This window comes from Corapipo altera, unplaced genomic scaffold, assembly GCF_003945725.1.
Source record: "Corapipo altera isolate COAL_440 unplaced genomic scaffold, ASM394572v1 44, whole genome shotgun sequence".
Classification (NCBI taxonomy): domain Eukaryota; kingdom Metazoa; phylum Chordata; class Aves; order Passeriformes; family Pipridae; genus Corapipo; species Corapipo altera.
The window spans coordinates 4,456,016-4,474,218 of record NW_020884880.1 but is presented as its reverse complement, the minus strand read 5'-3'; the positions used below and the strand labels follow the sequence as shown (position 1 = coordinate 4,474,218).

General features: G+C 37.5%; 1 protein-coding gene across 1 annotated transcript in view; it reads left to right on the top strand.

Moving 5' to 3' along the window:
• ICA1 (islet cell autoantigen 1) overlaps positions 1-18,203 on the top strand; it is a 70,687-nt gene that overhangs the window by 34,353 nt on the left and 18,131 nt on the right. The window contains 2 exon segments of the mRNA XM_027639336.1: positions 11,000-11,125; positions 11,314-11,412. Coding sequence (XP_027495137.1) covers positions 11,000-11,125; positions 11,314-11,412 — 225 coding nt within the window.

Below are 18,203 nucleotides of genomic sequence, written 5' to 3'. Positions count from 1 at the left end.
ACAGAGTGAAAAAAAAAAAAATCATGTCCCTGTATAATATTTATGGAATCACATGCATAACGTGCGAGGAGGTTCTTAATTTTCCCTATCCTTAAAGAGACACAAGAGAGTTGGAAAAGATACATTATAAAACAGCAGGAATAAACACAAGGTTAGGAAGGAAGTGATGCAATAGAGAAAAGAAGAGAGAAAGGAGTAAGATAAATGTCTATGTGTCTGCATAAAGGAGAGAGAGAGAGCTGTTCAATTTCTGTGACAGCCATCATTGAATATATCAGAAGATGGTACAGCCAACCTTTGTTTTTTGGAGGGGGAAAAAAGCCCAAGAATATTCAAGCCAGCCATAACCTTATATCCTCACAGGGTTCAGAGAATTGCTCACATCTGCTGACTGTCAGTGGTTATGAAGTAAGCAGTTCTGACCATGGCTTACTCATTACTGCCAGGCTGGAGTTACGTGGTATGCAAGCCAACAGGCTCAAAGCAGTAAAATTTTTACAGGCCAAATAGTGAAAAACTGAACAGGGAAATGTGGCATAAATGTGACACAAAGCAAATTTCATATTCTACTGAAAAAAAAAAAAATCTAGAGAAGTCCTGGTGCATCTCCACGACCTGGCTGTTTGGTAGATATAATATTTGTGTATCTTATAGAAAAAAATCCTCTATTGAGATTTAAAAATAGTAGTAGTTAATTCAACATATTTTCTTACCTTAGATTTTTCTATTTCTGTTAAAGAAAAAAAAGACAGCAATGCTCATTAGCACATTGCTCTTTAACATGGCATTCTCCTTGACCCAGGACCATAGACATGGATTTCAAACAGGAAGAAAAAAGCAGGTGTCAGACCTAAAGTACTGAGAAGATAATGACAGAGCTAGAAATTAGGACAAAGATACCCATGCAGGAATAAATAAAAACATGAGGCTCTGTGGTCAAAGAGGAGAACAGAGAATGGTAGTTGTACTTTGTCTGGGATATATTTCTATCCTGAGCACAATGGCCACATCTTTATTGTCTGGAGATACAAACAACAAAACAGTGTATGTTTGAAGTTCTAGATTAAAGAGTTCTTTTGTGTATTTAATGGCAATTTAATCTCTTTTGTATATTTAATTCTTTTCTCTCAGGCAGCAAATTGCTAATTGCAGCTCTGCAACTACAGTTGAAAGCTTTCTGCAACAGATTTTGTGAAGATCTGTAAAGATGTAGCTTAGCTGTCAGCCAGTGGTGTCTCTTGGTGCAGTTTGAGCGAGCACAGATCACAGTCCACATCTCTGGATTGAAAAACTAGATAGAGAGAGAGGATCAAAAAGTAAGATATAATGTGAGGAGTAGAGGAAGCTGCTTAAGATGAGGTGTTTCTGTCATTTAACAAAGAAGATGAAAAGTTGGCTTGACTATGGCACACACATAAGCTCCTGAGATTCTTCAGTCTTCTCATCAACGGTTTATCAAGAATCATGGCTTGGAAGCTTATACTGCATGAATTCAAATAATAAATAAGGCACATGTTTAAATACTTGTGGTTGTTATTAGCAATAAAGGAGATTTTTTTTTTCCTGGAATTCAGTTAGGATTTATCAAGCGTAACTTCAGGCATGTGTTGTGTAGCTGTCTACACCTAAACTGATCAACAGCAGTTCCCTTTATAGTCCAGTGGAGAGAAGTGGGCTCTTATAGGGTAATATGAACTGAAGTCTATTCTCAGTTGTTTGTGTTGGCTACATCTCCATCCACTAACACAGATCACAAGGTAACAAGGTAGATGTCAAGGTCTAAGCTAGGCACACTGAGCATACCTTTATGGAAGGCATGCCTTAGGGTAAATGCAGGAGTAGTATTTTGTGATTTTAATCTACTGATTTATTCTGCCCTTTCACTCTCTGGCAAAATACATAGCAACTGTCTAGGAATGCTTTCCTAGGAAACCTGGCGAGCTTCCCAAAGCCAGATCGGGTATACACAACTAAGGGGGTAAACAAGTGCACAGAGACAAATTCTGGCAAAATCTGAACCAAAATGGGGATGAAAATTTTGAAGATTACTATGGGAGTCATAATGGCTGTCCACCTCTGAGGCCTCCAGCACAACAAGGATGCAGGCCTGTTGGAGTGAGTCCAGAGAAGGACCACAAAGATGATCAGAGTATTGCAGCACCTCTCCTATGAAGACAGACTGGGAGAGTTGGGGTTGTTCAGTCTGGGGAAGAGAAGGCTCCAGGGAAGCCTTATAGCACCTTCCAGTACTTAAAGGGGGCATGTTAGAGGCAGAAGTAAGAGCTATCTGAGTATGATCACTTTTCTGATGAAAAAATAATTAACCCCCCAGTTGTTCTATAGCATAATACAGTATCACAGGCAGAAATGGGAATAGAACACAAAAATCATTCTTTTTCCAACTCCATGAAATTAATAGGAATAATTCCGTTGCACTGTCAGTTGCATGCTGCATAGTAATTTAGAGCTGTGCCTTATATCAGAGCTATCATATGTCAGTATAAAGTGTCCGTGTGAAATTTAGTTCTGTTATCCTTTACTGATATGCAAATATTTTCCAGTCTATAGCATTTGTATTAGCCTTTCCTGAGAGGAACAGGAGGAAAAGGGAGAGAGTAGTTTAAAATCCTGTGACCTTCCCCCTGCTAAATTGAAAAAATTGCACCTCATAAGACTTGGAATTTTATGTAGAAGAGTTCAATTTTATTTTCATGCCACTAAGCATATATTTTAATTGTAAATGACTATAATAAGAAGGAAAACTTTGAAGCCCATCGAACTCAAAACAAGAACACAGCTGAAGTTTGCTTGAATGTGTTATATCCAGACACCCAGTGGCAGCTCTAGTGTTTCTTTAGCTGGTAGATGTTGAAATAGAAAACTATAGTAAAGCTGCATGTGTGTGCACATGTGTGTACAGCACAATGGGGCTTTAAGGGATCTACCCCACACAACTGGCAGAGTGGTGCAGACTGATCACAGTCCTGTTTGCAAGACAGGGATCTTTAGTTGGTGTATTTTGCAAAATGGAACAAGTGGCTGCTATAATGTTATAATGTTCTGGTGGGTTAGACTCCACTATCCCAGCATCAAGAGTCACTCACCTGTGTAGATACCCAGTAAGGGCTTGTTTTCCCTGTGCAATCTGATTTAAGACCCCTCTCCTTCAAACAGTTGGGCTTGTGCTTAAGTGTTCTGTAACTCTAGAGGCAGCCCTCTATTCAGTGCGTTTTGGTTTTGAGGTCTCATTGAAACTTCAGGAACTCCTGTAATACAAATGTTAAATAATAATGAACAATACTATTGAAATCAAAGGAAATAGTCACATATTCAAATGAAAATGTGAGTTATCATCAGAAGCTATTGTTCTTGTGTGTGAATTAGAACTATTACAACTATTATTTAATATCCTATTGTGATTGCAGAGGTAGATGAAAAATCCCGGTTTTGACTGAACTCTTTTTTTTTTTTTTGAGAAGGAAAACTAAGTGTAATTTTCTATCATGTGAATTCAAATATGGTAGGATTGTGAAAGTAGATAAATTGTAGCAGGTTTGAGTGATGAAGCTGGTAGAAAGCTACTGGGTTTGGGGGAATTTTGGGGGAATTTTAGTTCTAATGTGACTTTTTACTAGTTCTTTTCTCTACACCCCTTCATCATGGGGTAAGGAGAGGAAAATACATGCTTCAGTCATGGAGATTTGATGGTTCTGACTAGAAACAAAAATGTTGTTAAATGAAAAAATCTTTTTATCAATGTATACTGACTTTATGGTCATTCTTTCTGTAGACAGTTGATGTTTCACTTTGAGTTGTCTGGCAGAGAAACATGATTCTTCTGGTCTCAGTAAATACAGTGAAATGCAACCACTTTTATACTAATCCATATTAAGCTGCATTTGTCTGTATTCTGTTATGGAGCAGTATAGTATTGCTTCTGCCTTTTTTTTTTCCTTCATTTTCCTTTGTGTACTTTAGGACTCATATCTTCTATTACTTTCATGGAGTTCCAAGACTGTCATGAACAAGTAAATCTAAAATCTCTGGATAATTATGACAGGTATACTATTGAAAATAGTAGGTATTTTCAATTATTTGAGTAGGTATTGATTTCATTGGGTTATGTTGGATATCTCTGTGTGTCAATTGAATATTTCATTTGTTTCTTACCATTAATGTTTCAGCCATTACAAAAATTGTCTTTGGTGGCTGAAACGAATTTGTACTATCTTGTATCTTGTGATAGATTTGCCTGGTTGAAGTTGGTATATAATACCACTTTGGGATATCAGAAAATTGTATCGTTTTCCTTTCCAGAATCTTTATCTCTTGCAATGCAACTGGCCTAAGACATCTTTAATTCAGTTTTCACCTCTCTACTGTCTTCCCACATGAATTCGCCAATACATTTAAGCTACGTCAAAACAGGACATATTTTCAACAGCCATTTTAAAGTGTTATTTGCTTGTACTGCTGTAGCAACTGGATATCTGAGTCATAGGTAGCAGCTCCACTCTGCACTCTGCTAGGTGTGCACAGGAAAAAAAGAAGGTGGCAGTTTGTAGAGCAGGTTTCTCCTGTCCTCATTCAGACATAACTTCTTATTCAAAGCAGACCTATCAATTGTTCTTCTGTGGAAGAAAGGCAGACAGTACTTTTCATAGGATCATGGAACAGTTTGAGTTGGAAGAGATCTTAAAGATTGTCAACCCCCTACCATGGGCAGAGACACCTTCCACTAGAAGGTATTTTGCTGATTTCCAGAGTGAGACTGGTAGACATTTAATGGTAATTAAGTCCTTTATGTGAATTGCACCATGACTTGAAATTTGCTTAATCAAACTTAATAGAGCAAAGTGCATGGGGATGTTTGCACAAGCACAGACATTCATAATTAAGTCCAAAATGGCAAATTTAAGAAATGTGTTATTGTAACTTATTCTGCACTAAGATTATCCTAATTCAAATCTCAAGAACAGTTTCATTTCTTGAACAAATGTGATGTACATCTGCTGAGTTTCAGACTTAAAAGATATTATTTGGATCTGTTTATACTGTCCAGGTAGTTTTCCTTTTTAGCTTGGCATAGCTTGCTTTATAAATTTCATCTCCTAAAATCAATGTGTTTCTCATCAGATCATAAATGAAGAATTTAATAACTGGACCTGAAGCAGATGAACAGAAGTATGCCACCTCTTCTTTAACCCTTATTCTTATGTGTTATTCTTGCAAATTGATAGAGCAGAGATTAATGAATGCAATAAATACTGTTCCAACCCAAGGGAACAGTTGAGTTAAAGTATAGTCTGCAAAATGTAGAACATACGATACACTGAATGTAGAAAATACCATACACTGAAATCAGGTTTCATACTGTGCAAGATGTTGGAAGTCCTTACATGACACATGGAAAAGTTTAGTTGCAGGCATTTTTTTGTACAAAACACTACCTTTTCTTGTTCTCTGACTATGCATCATCAATCTTGAATTAAAAAAAAAGGGGGAAAATAAATCAGTAAGGGCTTAGATATGCTTGTGTAAAAGTGTAATGAGCACTCCTTGTCAAAACACCACTCAAGCTGTGAAGTTACTACAGTTTCATGCTTTCAGTGCTATATGCAGAAATCCTGTAAAATACGCTCTACGCTAAATACTTGCTCCTCAAACTACAGCCTACTTGAGTTTGACTTCATTTTCATGTAGTGTTTACAACGATCAGGTATGCCAGAAGGTACTGTGCTTATTTAATGCAGAGATTTGTGCTGATTCCATCTGCTGGTAGAGTTTACCCAGAGCCCCCAACAGGAAGATTTGCTATATTCCAGGTGCTTTTCCTTCTTGAGTTCCTTACCCTCCTCCTTCCAGCCTGTACACACGCTGTGCATGCTTTTCAGATCAAGTAAGTGAGAGGCTGGGTGACAAATTAGACTGAAAGCATTTGTTTCTGCTTCTGTGCTGGAAATGCTGAGACAAAAATATACTGTATGTAAAGTGAGTTAATGCATTTATCTGACATAAGTTAATTTTAGAGATGATGCTTCACTAGCTGAATCATCCCTGAAATAAGGCTACTACTGAAAATACATTTTTCATTTTATAGGAGACTAAAAGAAAGTGATAACACAGATATACTGTAGAGGACATAAAGATTCCTTGAAAATACATGACAAATCTGTATTTTAGTAACTGAACATACCATATAGGTTTTTTAACTGGGTCTAAATAATATTTTGGTTTTATGTTAGCATGCTTGAAGATTAGGATTTTTTGAATATAGATTTCCAACATACCTGCTGGAAGGCAGCTCTGTGGAGAAGGACATGGGGACCCGGTGGACAACAAGCTGTCCATGAGCCAGCAGTGTACCTTTGTGGCCAAGGCCAATGGTATTCTGGTGTGCATTAGGAAGAGCATTGTCAGCAGGTTGAGGGAGGTGATCCTGCATCCTAATGAGGCTGCACTTGGAGTGCTGTGTCCAGTTCTGGGCTCCTCAGTACAAGAGAGACGCGGAACTCTTGGAGTGGGTCCACTGGAGGGCTACAAAGATCCTCTTATGAGAATAGGCTGGGAGATTTGAGCCTGTTCAGTCTCGAGAAGAGGTGACTGAGAGGCGACCTCATCAATGTCTATAAGTGTCTGAAGAGAAAGTGTCAAGAGGATCAAGCCGGGCTCTTCCCAGTGGTGCCAAGCAATAGGACAAGAGGGAACAGGCAGAAACTGATGCACGGGAAGTTCCACCTGCATATGAGGAAGAACTTCTTTACTGTGTGGGTGACCAAGCACTGGAACAGATTGCCCAGAGAGGTTGTGGAGTCTCCCTTGCTGGAGATGTTCCAGAACTGTCTGAAGACAATTCTGTGCCCTGTGCTCTAGGATGGCCTGATTGAGCAGGGAGGTTGGACCATATGATCCACTGTGATCCCTTCCAACCTGACTCATTCTGTGATTCTGTCTAGGAATCTGTGTTAGCAACTATTTGCTCTTACAATCAAGCATTCTAGAGTCTGACTTCTGAGCCCCCAAGATTTAGGATTTTAGCATTTATTTGCTTACTTATATATTCTTTCGTAATTATTTCAGTTTTATCTGACATCTGATAATTTATCAAGCTATTGCTTTAATAAGATATTGCTTACCAAATTTGTTTTCATATGTGCTCTCCATCAATATTGTACTTAGATGTTTGCATTGGGAAATTAAAAGCAGGTTGCTGCTTAGAAAAAGATGAAAAGTAATAATCTTTTTTATGTCAATGGTACTGTAAGATTTTCTTGTACAGCATAAACCTCACATCTGGCACCTACAGTTTCACATGCTTAGCAGCTCTTTCATCATAAAATGTTCAAGTTTTGTTTGGATCATGGCAGTTCTCTTACAGTCAGTAAAATCCTGTTGGTTTGCAGACCAGGATTTTCAAGAAATTTTGTATGTTCAGCTTTAATGACCTTAAATATATGAATAAAAATTTAGACCACAATGAGGTCCTGTTTCTCATGTCTTAGGGAGTAATTGCAGAGAAAGGAGAAGATTAGTACGTATTATATCAGCTTTCCCTTGAGTAGAAAACCAAAGGTTCATTCTGATAACTTGTGTGGTATTAAGTAGATTATGCTTTGTAAGCATTAAGGTTTTATACCTAATTCCTGAAACCACAAGTAATCTTAAAAGATGTCTAATAATAATTTGAATCAAAATTGCATTTATTGGCACAGGTAAAAGGCAAAAGGTCATGCTGATGTAGTACATGGTGTTCCTTCTTGGTTGTCCTGCATTGTTGCTGAAAAGACTCCTTCTGCTCAATAAACTCTCAGTATATGGAAAAAAAACAAGAGCATCCTTCAGTTATTAGGTCCCATAGTATTGCATATTTAATGGTTGGCAAGAGAAATGTGTGACATTTGGTAATACAGCATTAAGTATTTTGAATCATCTGTGTGAGCATGACAAACATATGGGTTTGTATTCCACATTGTGTTGTGGGTCACCTCTTTCTCTTTATGAATGCTCTAGCTCTTAAAAGAGACACTAATTACATGTGCAGTTAAGATAAATGCTGACATTTTTCCTTGCTAGATTCCCTGAAGAATGCATGCAGGAAGACAACAACTCAAACTTTATAGGTGTTTTTATTTTATGGTCTTTTTTCTCCTTTTTTAAGGAGTTGGAGACATGAGGTAGACCCAAATCCCAGTCTGTTGTATAAATCTTGTGCAGTGCAGACTGGCAGTTGTAGGAATTAATAACTACATTTACTAGTACTTTTTTTCTTCCTTGTGGCTCACCATCTCTGACGGAGTATTCATATTCCCCAGATCTAACATTCTTTGCTTACTTGGACTTTCAGTCTACCAAACCACAGCTGTTCTTACTTTGCTTTCACCAGTGCTGTGATATACTGAGTAGGAAAGGGATTTTGATCTCAGCTGCACCATTGTAAAATATAGTTTTATATGTGACATGTTTGCATTGACATCAGTTGAATTTCTGTGGATTTTCATGGCTATAAGCGAGATTAGTTTTTTCAAAGCCCTACAACATCTCTTACTTAAATCCTTACCTGTTATAGCAATTCTTTCTGGCAAAAGCTGCAGGTAATCTCATATTTAGATTTTAGTTCAGAGTTCCTTTTTGCACAGGCCCATGATTTTCTTCACAACTCTCCTTTTTAGGCTGAACCTGTAAATCCCTGCTCTCAGACACTTGCAGCTAAAGCAAATAAGGGATTTGAGAACCTAGCAGGACCAATGTGTTTATCCAGCACTGGATAAAGCTTCTACACTCCTTCTGCCACTGCTCCCATCTTCCTCCATTGCTGCTTAATTTTGGAGGCCCATAAGCTCTTTTTCCACCTGCTGTTTTGACTAGACAGTTCTGTGTGGATGGCAATCCTGGCATCAATAGCATGGTGCCTCGCTTGGGCACAGGCTAAAAGTAGTGTAGCATTCCTCAAGGATCAAAAATTAAGAGGCAGCCTCAGCTCATACCACTGTAGTTCCAGCTGGGTAAGGCTTTTCACAAAACATACTTTCTAGGGGCATATCTTGGCAGTAGCTGGTCCTGGCTTTTTATATCATAGCTTAGTATTTGTCATGCTTGCCTAAGAAGTGGAACCCATGGGAGCAATTTCCTTCTTCCTGAGGGAATTTAAATCTGTCTCAACCTCACCAAAGCATCTCCTAACTACCCAAGAACTCTTCCATCTCTGGACACCCCTCTTTTTTTGGAACTCTTCAACATGCAAAAACAACAAAACAAGTCATCAGTAAGATGATGTAGTTGTGTAGTTAGAGGACTGGATCAAGTCAGAAGTTTGAGATGTAATCATTACTACTAGAACTCATGATTTTTTCCTTGATTATTTTGTGTAATATGTGGAGTTATCCTGGAAGGCTTCCTCGTCTAGATGAATGCACTAACCACAAAGCTATTTTGTAAAGGTAGAGTAGCACTGCTATTTATAAAAAAAAAAAAAGTTGTGTTTGTTTTTTTCTGGGCATTATTCTTTTCTACAATTAAAATCTCACTGTAAGATTCTGCATTTATGAGAAATTTTGAATTGTGATAGTTTCTTCCTTATGAACAGATCAGACCGATGTGCAATATTGCTCATGCAAAGCCAACCTGATCAGTGAAATAAAGTTGCCACTTATCCAGCAACCCAGGAGTCCCACAATTTTTATGAATAGGTCATGTAATGAATTTGTGATGCAGATCTTTGGCTCGTTTTCTGCCTGTTTGGAGGTCTCATATACTCAAAGTGAGTTTGGGAAAATAAGATTAGAAATATGGTGACCATAACATTTCAGATTGCGTTATGAGACAGGCATTTGTTCTTACTGCACAGGGGAGCACAGGCACTTACTGCAAAGTTCCAGATTCAGTTCTGAAGATCAGGAGCATACAAGTTTGTCAAATCCTTGATTGAGTCTGCATATTCTGAATGAAATGAGTTTACTCTGAGAGTTGGACCAGGAAAGGAAAGGAAATGTGTAATTTACATTCAGTAGTTTGTTTCCATGGTGAAACTTTTTATTTTGGGGGTAAACATTTTGTTGGAACTGTGAAATAGTTATAGGACATTCAAAATGTTTTGTGATTTGATTGTTTCCCATTTCCTTGGAAGAAAAATATAACAAAATTTGTTTACAGAGTTTAAACAAATTTCGTTTGTTAAAATAGTATTCAGGTAGTTTACAAGCTGTCAGAAAAATGGGGAATCCTGGGTACAAAGCACCTACATCAACTTTCTACCCTGATGCCTGATCATGATCAGTATTGCTGTCAAGCATGTACAGTTTGTGTAACAGGGTGTTACACATGTTCTTAAAGTACATGTGTATATACTTAACAGGTGGTAGAAAAACAATTTGAAAAACTAAACCTCTTCCAAACTGAAATTGTTAGTTCCTAAGAAAAGGGGACTTGATATTTTTCTGATAGGAATAAACAGGAAAGGCGCTCCCATTTTAGGAGGAAGACTTTAATGAGTGAAATTTTTGTAACAGTTCAAAGATATTAAAGTGCTGTATCATCAACAAGAGTTGCAGATGGACTTTAAAGTTTGTCGCTGTAATTTGTCTCTTACTGTAGGTACGTAGAGATGTCTCTGATTGTGCACCTTTCTGTTATGCAGTAAACTTTTAGTCCTGGTTTTGTTTATCAGGCTTTATATCGGTATTTCTTGAAATACCAATATGAATACGTTTTCCAAGTGTTCTTAGTATATATTTTATACTAATATCCATCATACAAACAGGGGGTAGAAAACAACATTTCTTCACTGAATATATGACAAAAAGTAATAACTTAGAAGATAGTAAGAGTCATATTTTAGCATATATCAGCCTGCCATATATTGATTTCAGTGGGATTGATGAAAATAGAAGTTGTAATCGAGTCTGTTCAGTTATCTGATTTCCTTAAGACTTGTATTAGCTTTCTCTTTCATTAAAAATGGAGAAAAAATTCACTACATAAAAAATTGTCCCTTTGTTTGAAGGTTCAAGCACAAGTGCGACATGCAAAACTCAACTTTGACAAACTGAAGACTGATGTCTGTCAAAAAGTGGATCTTTTGGGAGCGAGCAGATGCAACCTTCTTTCTCATGTGTTAACAACATATCAGGTATCCAAGGAAAATTATGACCTACAAAAGAAAGATCCTGTTAATATGTGGGTTTTTTTAAGAAGTTACCATGGCAATATTCAACTGTAAGAATACGTAACTATTATTGGAGGGAAAATGTGAAATTTGCACCAAAACAGATTTGTATTAAGGTTAACATTGCATTGAAATTTTATCCTGCCTTACAGACAACACTGCTTCATTTTTGGGAAAAAACTTCACACACGATGGCAGCCATCCATGAAAGTTTTAAAGGTTATCAGCCGTATGAATTCACTATGTTAAAGGTAAGGAATATAAGATATGTATGTTTGCCCCATGATAACAAATAAGATCATACAAGGATGTAGAAAGCACATATTGATATTGTGTCCATATATTGTCTGACAATTTATCCCTGTCTTGTCTTTTCATTTAATTACAGTTTTTCTGTTTAATGTCCTTTTGATTAGTAGGTTCGAAAACTGCATGTACAGTGCAGTGACTAAGGAATATTTCAAAGGGAGACATTATTAAGGTCTGCACTTAATTATGTGTTTTAAATGCTAAGTGGGATTGTGTTAGATTTTTTCCTAAGGAATTGTAAAATCCAGCCGAATTAGGGGTTTATGTTACTCTCCAAAATCCTACAAATGAATTAATACTATTTTGCCTTTGCATCTGTTTTTAAAAACTCACACTCTTTAAGGACATAATGTTGAAATGAATATGAGTAAGTGGATGCTCAGGGTTCCCATCGTTTACTCACTTTTGAACCCTTTACTGGGAAATACTGTTTTGCTTGACTAGTGGTATTTGCTCATCCTTTGTAATCTTTGAATATGGCATATGTGCAATATCTGATGGAAGTCTGAGATCAGAGTTTTTTGAAGGATCTAATAATAATCACTAAGCATTGTGTATTTTCCTGGTCAGGCCTGTCCCTGCATATGAAGTTGCTTTGCGTGTTGCAATTCGAGGTTCACTAGAGGAATGGAAAAACAGTGGAAAACTCTGTGAACCTTCCTCATAGATGTATTTGTCCTGTAGTTATTTTGGGCAATGAAATAACTATGTGATTGGCCAATACTATTTGCATGGGAGAAAAATAACATATGTCTGACAGAGGTCTGATGGAAGGGTTACCTTTGGGAAGAGAGTGAGGAATGAACAGCATGTGGCAAAGACACTCTTTGCTTGGAGAGACAATGCACAAGTGATTACAAGTCATAGCCTCAATCCCTGAAATGCATGTGCATATGACATGTACAAGTAGAAGTTGGGCTGTGTTCTGCTATATAGCCTGTGGCTACCTCAGAGCTCTTGGAAAAGAATCACCTGAAGGTTTAAGTTGTAATTCACCCCAGAATACCAAACTTGTCTGTACGTGACTGCTGTGTTTAAAGATGTTTTCTAGAATGTGTGTTGGGAGGGAGCACTTTCTGAACTTTGAAGTGCATAAACAGCTTGTGGAGACTGTTACTTCTGCAGCTTGAAACACCACAGCAAACCAACCAACCAAATTTCAAGCTCAATCTTTCCTGGTTGAGGACAAAAATAAAAGGAGATTTTGTGTTATCCAGCCTCTGAAGAATCCTGTCTTGCAGGAAAAGTCCTCATTTGCTATCAAGTTAACATAACTTTAAGATTCTTTCTTGCATAGTCCACATCACAGAAGATGGGTTTTAGCCAGAGTTTATGTCCAGATTTCAACAGGAGACAGTTGGGCACAGCTATCTTGACATTACTAGTAATTACCTTTAGACTCACCCATTAAATGCCAAACCAGAGAAGAAAGTACCCTTTACTTCCCCACTGTTGCTTCCCATTGCAGCCTGGGTTTAGCATGGCCAGAGTCCTGCTCAGGAGCCTGGGCACTGTGCTAATGGGCTGTCCTCATAACTTCCCCATGTGAAAAGGTTTCTGAGGAATTTTCTATGTCTGCTTTGATACAAAGCTATTCCTTTCTAATTCGTGTAGGTAGCCTATATTGTTGCTGGGTATTTATTCTTTTTTCTCTTTTACATCTAAAAATATTATTTGAACAGGACATAAGATGTTTCAAGATGTATAGTAACATTTGCATACCTTGGAGAGAAACTTGTACAGAAAGTGCACCTGTTCTGGAGTGCAAAGTACCCTTGTGACGGAGGATGGGAGACATGTGGGGATGCTTGTTATCTTTTGAATTTCCTCCTGTGAAACATTTCAGTGTAATCTAAATTTGAAATTAGGTTGGGAATCTATGATGAAAAAATACCGTCTATATTGAGTCCACATGTAACAAGCACTCCCTTGAAGCAAAAAGTATCTGCAAAAATGGTTGTGAATATTGTAGTGTGTTTAGGATGCAGCCTAACTTTGTTATGAGAATCTTAATCATTTTTGTTGCTGGCCTCCTGCACTGAAAGATGTGATTTCCTGTTTTTGCAGTGATATGTATGTGATAAATGATGCTAATCAGGAGGTAGTTTTATACTACAAAATTTCATGTAAGTCTGTGCTTTCAGAAAACAAATATTTGGGATTAAGACTATGTTACTGGCTTTCAGTATCAGTTCTTTATTTCTTTCAGTCTCTAGAATGTGGGATTGTCTTCTATACTGGAGTCTTCCCCATGATCTCTTTGTCCCAACTGTTAGTTTCTGTTTGTGTACATAAAATGATTGCTAAGGAGATTAAATCAAAATTTGGTGCTTGCATCAGGTGAGATTGTGTAGCCTAAGAGAACAGATGTCTGCTGCTACTTCAGGTGCATTACTAGGGTAAGTCATCTCACCTCTACTTGTCACTTCTGAAGGTGTGGGACTCCCATGAGTCCCATCTCTCCTCTGCTAACCTGGGTGTGGAATAACAATAGATGATTATGGTTAGGGAACTGACCCCTACTAGTCGTATCATATGTTCATGCCAGAGTAACTATATATTAAGAAGGAGCTGCAAGCTAATTCTGCATTGAGATTAATTTTTAATGAAGTATAATAAATGGTTATGGCTGATTTAGGGTAGTATAGTTTCTGATGGAGAAACTTTCAGTCTAAAAATGTACCCAATCAAGTTGCCATGTCTGTTGTCGACTTTACGCATTAAAATATACAATCAGAATATATAATTGCTTAAAATACACTCACTGTGCCCATTTCTACATTTAATTGGGATTTACCTGTGGTACTTGTTCTTGCACAAACTGCTACATTTTTCCCTTTTAGAATATTTTTCCCTGTCTTATATCATAAAAGGGATCCTTCTTAAAAGAAAATTCTGAATTCAACGCTTTCAAATAATTTTTGTCTTTTATGATTCCATGAAGGACAAAATTTTGCTCATACAAGTGATCCTTCTGAATTAAACTAAGCATATATGCATGTAGGATTAGCATTTTACTTTAAAGCAAGAAATTAAGGAAACTGTTAATATTTGACTTAGATGTAGACTGTCTTACTGAAAAATTAAGAGGTGCTATGTACTGGAAAATTGCTATTTGTATTTTGTAGTATAAATATATGTTCATGTACCAGGTTTACCTCAGGAAAGAGACTGGAACGCCTCTTGGGATTGTTTCTGGAAAGAAAACATTGTCTTTAGAGATGTTTGCCAAACTCCCTTAATGAAAAGCAGCCCATTTGTTTTCTTTGCTTCAGGGTATATACTGAGAGTAGTATAATTGTGCTATTGCAGCTGTATTTCCCAACTGTGAGTTTTATGCTTGATGAAAGATGATTATTAATGTGCTAACAACTCCATGTATAGTGATGTAAAAGTATCTGTTACTGTATCCCTTGCTGTAATATTACAGATGATGGGCTGCTGTTTGGTAAAGCCTTCAAGGTATTGTTGTCTCAAAATTAACTTAGATGAATTCAAGTTTATTTCAGGGGCTACTTTTCATGAATAATACCTCTTTCTAATTTCTGTTACCATTTATTTGCCTTGGTTACTTAATAAATATTTAGCTGCACTTTTTACATTTCAATGCTATAATACCTGAAGAGATGATACAAGGCTAGAAATAATAATAGGCCTGGTAAAGGAGTCAAAAGATGTAAATCTCAGTGCATCCATTTATTTCTGTTTAAAGTGGATTGCCGCTGCCTGTGCTCCTTACATGGTTTGGAGCACTCTGTCCAAACAGATGCTACGACACTGGTGCCTTCTGCTGACCTCTGCTGTAGTCTGGTGTCCTTTTTTGTTTCTGTTCATCGCACCATGACTTTATTCGTAGGCACAATTGGTAATGATTTTGTATCTCTAAGGGTTTTGGGAAGGTTTGTTATTTTTTTCCCTGATGAATGTCCATGAAGAAATTCCGAGACTACCTGCTTTTCCACTTCCCTTTCAGCTCTCCCCACAAATGAAATATATCCGAGTTTGCGTTGCCTCAGTGATGTTGCACTTCTTCATAAATGTTATGATGTCTTGGGGTGCATCCCTGGCTCCTGTAACTGCCCTTAGCTGTGTTGCTTTGATTTTTTTCTCAGTCAAGAGGTGCATTAGTTGTCCAAGGCACTTGGGGGGAACTGTAGGCGAGCTGAGTGTGTTGTCAACACTGGTGATTTAACTGCAGAGGACAGGTTTTGTGTGCAATCCAGATGATCTTGGCTTGACTTGAAAGCAGCAGATGCAGGTGAAGGAATTTAGTCAGTCAGCCTCGGAATGGAGCCTGAGCTGGAACCAGAATTAACTCTACAGGGGACGAATTGCTTGTCAGCTTGGATATTTAGTCTCAGTACTGTGAGCAAGCAAAATATCACTGGATGACTTTTGGTGTTGGAGACAGAAAAGTTAGGCAGAGTGAATGACTGTGAACCTGCTCTGCTAGTGTGTATTGTAGTGTTTATTTTTATAGTAAAAGAGAAATTATGGAAGCTAGGAAGATAGCTTTCTAAACATGCAGGGATCCTACTTTAAGCCACATACTGGCGTAGCTCACAACAAAATCCATGTTAATTCATGTTGAGCAGCCATAAGAGTGAAGCTACACATCTGTCTGCTCTGAGCAACAAAGTCAGGGATATGTCCTACTGAAATGTGATTGCTTTTGTTTGAACTCAGTCTGTGTCTTTACAACCCTGTGTAATCACTGCACTTTCTATATTATGGAGCTTCTTCCCTTCTTCTAATGTAACCTGAAACAATTAAGGGAATATCATAGTTTGATTTTTATGCCTCCTGACAGTAGTGATTAAATTTTTGTGGGTTCATGTTTAGAAAATGGTTGACAGTGTCCTTTTAACACTCAGTTTCATTTCATACACATTCTCTATCTTTTTAAAATCTTTTTTAAAATGTACCTTGGTTTGTAGTGCACATCAAGATGTGGAGTAGAGAGAGGCAGGGGAGACAAAAATAATTTCATTATTTGCTATCTGACTTTGAGGGAACAGTGTTGGAAGCAAATTCTTATATTGAATTATTGCATCAAAATACACCTGCTGATTTTTAACACTTATCATAATCTCCAATGAAACTGAAGCTGTATTTCAGAGCTGTGTTTATTTTTCTAATACAGGAAATAGTAACTGCCATTATTATCATGCTGTTTCCTTCCCAAGGTACTTCTGAGCTCCATGTGTCCATGGCTTGATCACAGTCCTTTAAATATGGATTTCCTGAAACACTAATAAAGAAAGCATCATAAAGATGCTTCCTTAAAGAAGGATGCTGATTTCCCTGTATTTTTCTTGGTGAAGATGTAGAATATTTTACTTCTGATAATTTTCTTTGACTTGTATAATTAGGCAGTGGTTGAAGTAGTTCTGTTCATTGTTCAAAACCGTTACAGCGTTCCTGGGGCAGGCTCTGTGGTGCTGTACTGGATGGCAGGCAGAGCACCCCAGCTGTTACCTCCTGATTATAGTGGACTGTATGTCCTACTGTGAATGTGTCCAAGATGGTTCAAGTGCCCAAGGCAGTACAGTCCCCATAATGCAGAGGTGCTGTCTTTCTCTACACTGCACTTTTGTGCAAGGAGTGTATATTTGTATGTTTTTGAACTCTAATCCAGGTCTTCTTGGAGTCAGTGGAATAATGCCCATCAATTTTAATAGTACAAGAAATGCACTCGAATCAATACCCAGTACAAATGCAGATTCATTCATAGGTGGTCTAGCTGAGCTGTCTAATGTCCTTATTCAGAATCCAAGAAGTAGACTTACATGTGATTCTGGTTAACACTGCCACAGTGTCAAAAAAAAAAGTGGCAACTCACAGAATAAGATAAACTTTTTTAATGCCTCTCTCTTTATTATTGCTGCTTTATGATCCCTCATCTTTTGACTATGATGCCTGTATGCTAAGGGTGCTTATGACAAATTAATCAGCAGTTCTAGGTAGAATTAGCTTACTGAAAGGGGAAAAAAAAAGCAACTTCAGTACAGGATAGATCCATAAGTTTGGTTTCTAAAACACTGAAGTGTAGATTTCCTCATACAGACAGGTACTGACCCAAGCAGAAACTGGAATGCCCCTTCTGGGGACGTCTCTGTGCTGGTTAACAGGACAGTGCACACAAGACCTGTAACATGTCTGGGAATACTTTTGTTGTGACAGATGGCCTGGGCACTCTAACTGTTATTCAACAGATTAAACCACATTTTTTTCTTTGTTTTACAGTTCTCATGAAACATGCTATTGTTTTGTTCAAATTCCAGGTGAAAAACCACTACATTTTGTTTTTTTTAAGTTTTGCACAAAAAGTCACTTCTTTGTTTTACCCTTAGCTTTTTGGGGGGCAGAAGGAAAAGTTGGGGTGAGATGCACTACTGTGACTATCAGCATGACAAAAATAAATTTAATTACAAATGATTGGGACTATTCACATGAAACATGGTTTTATTTTTCAGAAACTGAGTTGGGCTTTGGAAAGAGGAAAATTTTTTCGCCTTCAGAGCAAAACCATTTGATAGAGACAAATATTCACTTACTAACATCTGCTATTACTTAATTATTGTGTTCATTTTTTCAAATTTTCGTACAGAATTCCTAATTAATGCATAACAGGGGCAACTGGTAGTGTATTTATCACTTGAAGAGTCAGTCTATAACGCTTTATGTGTTGACCTGTTCACTTGTTCTAATTTTGGTTATAAAAATGGTGACC